We start from the raw sequence: 3216 nt of genomic DNA on the forward strand, positions 1-3216 counted from the left end.
GGTTTGGGTTGTGATAGATCTTACCAACAAGATGCAACCAGGATAATATTTCTTGAAAAATTATAGGTACATTAGATGGAGGCCAAGATCTTTTATTCAACAGATTTTTGGTCGTTGTCTTGGACTCACAAATATACATCAAAAGACTCAACTATTTTATCAGGGATTGGCAACGTCCAATAGATTGGACCTACACTTTTAAATGTTTCTGTCAAATGCCATTTCTCTCATATTGTGTAGATTCTAAAGTCAGTTCTTTGTCTTCTTAATCATAAAACAACGCATGATGTTAATCTTCTCATTTTCATTCAGTATAAGCTCTATAATAGTGTACTGGAAAGCCAGCTGGGGGTGAGATGTGCTAGAACTATATTTATGAACAAAACAAACCCAAACACATTAATCGTAATTTAAAGGGAAAATATACCCTAAAAATAATAATGTGACAAATGTCAGTCTCTCCGTAGAGTGAGGTCCATAGTATTATTTTCCAAATCATCCCAATTGAACCCCTTTTGCATGGATAGGGGTGTAATAATCAACCCCTCTGCCATACTATCAAGTAACCTCGGCATGTTAAACAACTCCTCCTCATCCAAGAACAATTTTCTAGAAGCTGCAACCATGGACAAGGACAAGGGCAACGATGGGGACGAGATTGAAGAAGAAGAAGAAGAAGAAGAAGAAGAAGAACAAGATGATGATTTTACACAAGGAAATGCCTTTGCAGCTTTAGTAGCAGCACGCTGCATGTCTCTTATGGAAGATGAAGATTTAACGCGTGGTAGAACACATGCTGCTTCAGGAAAATTCAAAGAAGCAGACTCGCCCTTGAGAGCTAAGGCGGCTACATCATAAGCCTTAGCAGCCATGTCTGGACAAGGCCAAGTCCCAAGCCATACACGAGATTTCTTTTTTGGATGCCTAAGCTCGCAAACCCATTTCCCATTCCTTTCCCGAACGCCTTTGTAGACCGGGTGTCGCGTCTCCTGGAACTTCTTCCTCCCTGCCTTTCTCTTTTGCATGCCACTTTGTGGTTGAGTTTGCAAGTGTGAAGTACATTGGTGGTACATGATGTGTGAGTTTGTAGGTGATGTTCCTTCTCTAAGAGCCATGAATATGAATTATGTACGTGACTTATCCGTACACATAACTCAAACATAAAAAATAACCCCAAGAGATTGGTTTAGTAGTTTCAAACCTCATACTTACGATGTATGAGATCCGAATTCAACTCTCGTAACGAAAATTTGAGAACTATTTGAAACAATTTTTCCAAATTACTAAGATGTGTATGACATAGAGTCATAGAGATTGTACTAACCTAAGAATTAGTCAAGTATTTTAAAAATTTTGAACACAAACATTAGCCGAGAGAGAGAATTTATACTAACATTAGGCGGAGAATGGAGATGAGAGAAGCAGCTTTTGAGGGTTTTTAAGGCACAAGGAAGATAAGAGGAGCAGTGGTTTTAAACGTGGTCTAAAATACAAAATCTTTAAATATTCCCCACGTGGGAACGGAAAGCTTTACATAATACAATACAATACTTTTTTTTCCACAAAGAAGCTAATCTTTTGTCTGACCACACATAACAATTTGTCAATTTAGCGATAAGAATGGAAAATCTTGGTCTCAATCCTGAGCCCAAACAGTCATTTAATAAAAAAAATTTACATAGCACGTGTGGTTAGTTTAGTATGAACTTGAAGGAGAACCAATTTGAATTTCATACTATTACATCGTGAAAAAGATCGACATTAGTTACTTTTGGTTATTCAGCCAATATATATGTTGGTCACGTTATCAATGAATTTTTTTTATTTATTATTTTTGGAAAGTGAGTTCTTGACTTCATAGATGGTGGAAATATTTGACAACAAAAAGTATCTTTCTCAATCCTATATATATAATTCATTGCATATATAATCATGAACAAAAGACTACAAAAAGAGAGTGCCTGACTAGTAAGCACACTGAGCAGCGCTCATCATGTTAAATTTGTCCAAGAATTGATTAATATCTTAAGTTTAAACTATATAAAAATATATATAATAACAGGAATTGTTTAACTAATAATTATTTAGAATGGTGGTTTATATTCACCTCGATATTCTTTATGATATTTTGTAATGAGTCTAAAAAAAAGGTAATATTATTAGAGAGAATTCTTTGATCAGCTTTAATAAATAAATAAGACAAAAAGAAAACTGACTTAAAGCTATGATGGAAACACGTGGCCTCTTAACTATGCTAAAAGCCTTGTAATTTTGTGGTTTTGCATGGTCCTTTCTTCCACTTATTACAATAATTGAATTATCCAAATTTAAAAACTTAGACTTCTAATTTTACTATACATTAAGGGTCTGTTTGGAAACAGCTTATTTTACAGAATTTGAAAAAATTTTGCTAAAAATACTGTAAATAAAGATAAAATTAAGTTAGCTGAAATAATACAACGAGACTCATAAATAATACTAAAAAGCGTAGTGGTGCCCGTGAATAATAACAAAAATAAGCTGAATAGTAAAATAATCTAGCTTTTTAAGTGGGTGCTAAACACACACTAAGTAAGCAATACACACGTTAATTCATAGAAATTTTTAAAATTATAAAAAATTAAGATAAAAAATAATGGAGAATATATACAACTCTCACAATAAGATACATAACAAAAGTTGTTAACTTATGATCATTTTCAAAGAAATAATAATAATAAATTATTACTATAATATTTTTTACTTTTTTTGAAAATAAATGATGAAATTTATTTAAAATTTCTAAATGTATTTGATTAAAAGTTTGAGTATAAATATATTTTACTCTTACAACTAATTAGAAGCCCATTTTCTTCTCAATTAAAAAAATAATTATGATAGAAGCCCATTTTGTACTTCTGGGCTAAGATTTCATTGGGCTCAGGAGCACTCCATCGGTCCAGAATCAAATGCTGAATCGCCCACCAAAGCTCTTTGCTCACTCGCAGTTATGGTCCTATGGAGCCTATACACTACCTCCGGTTACATTCATAAATATATATATATATATATATATATATATATATAGACACACAAATACTAGCCACATGCTCTTTGAACGTGCGATGAAACTTTTTTTTTGGCCTAATGTCATTTTTATTTTTTTGAATAAGTTTGTTTTGAAGACATAAATTAATAAAATATTATCATATTTTATACACATTTTAAGCCGAGTTT

General features: G+C 32.5%; 1 protein-coding gene across 1 annotated transcript; it reads right to left on the bottom strand.

The window, feature by feature from the left end:
- Window positions 1-264: 264 nt before the first annotated feature.
- Window positions 265-1328, bottom strand: LOC142608584 (dehydration-responsive element-binding protein 1B-like). The gene has a single exon (XM_075780274.1). It carries the CDS (start codon window positions 1113-1115, stop codon window positions 453-455), a length of 663 nt encoding a protein of 220 aa, XP_075636389.1. The 5' UTR covers window positions 1116-1328; the 3' UTR covers window positions 265-452.
- Between the last annotated feature and the right edge of the window lie 1888 nt (window positions 1329-3216).

The sequence above is a fragment of the Castanea sativa genome, chromosome 9 (assembly GCF_040712315.1).
Source record: "Castanea sativa cultivar Marrone di Chiusa Pesio chromosome 9, ASM4071231v1".
Taxonomy (NCBI): Eukaryota; Viridiplantae; Streptophyta; class Magnoliopsida; order Fagales; family Fagaceae; genus Castanea; species Castanea sativa.

What these genes read in the sequence shown, in the direction of transcription:
- LOC142608584 (XM_075780274.1), bottom strand. Translation starts at nt 1,115, where the DNA reads ATGGCTCTTAGAGAAGGAACATCACCTACAAACTCACACATCATGTAC.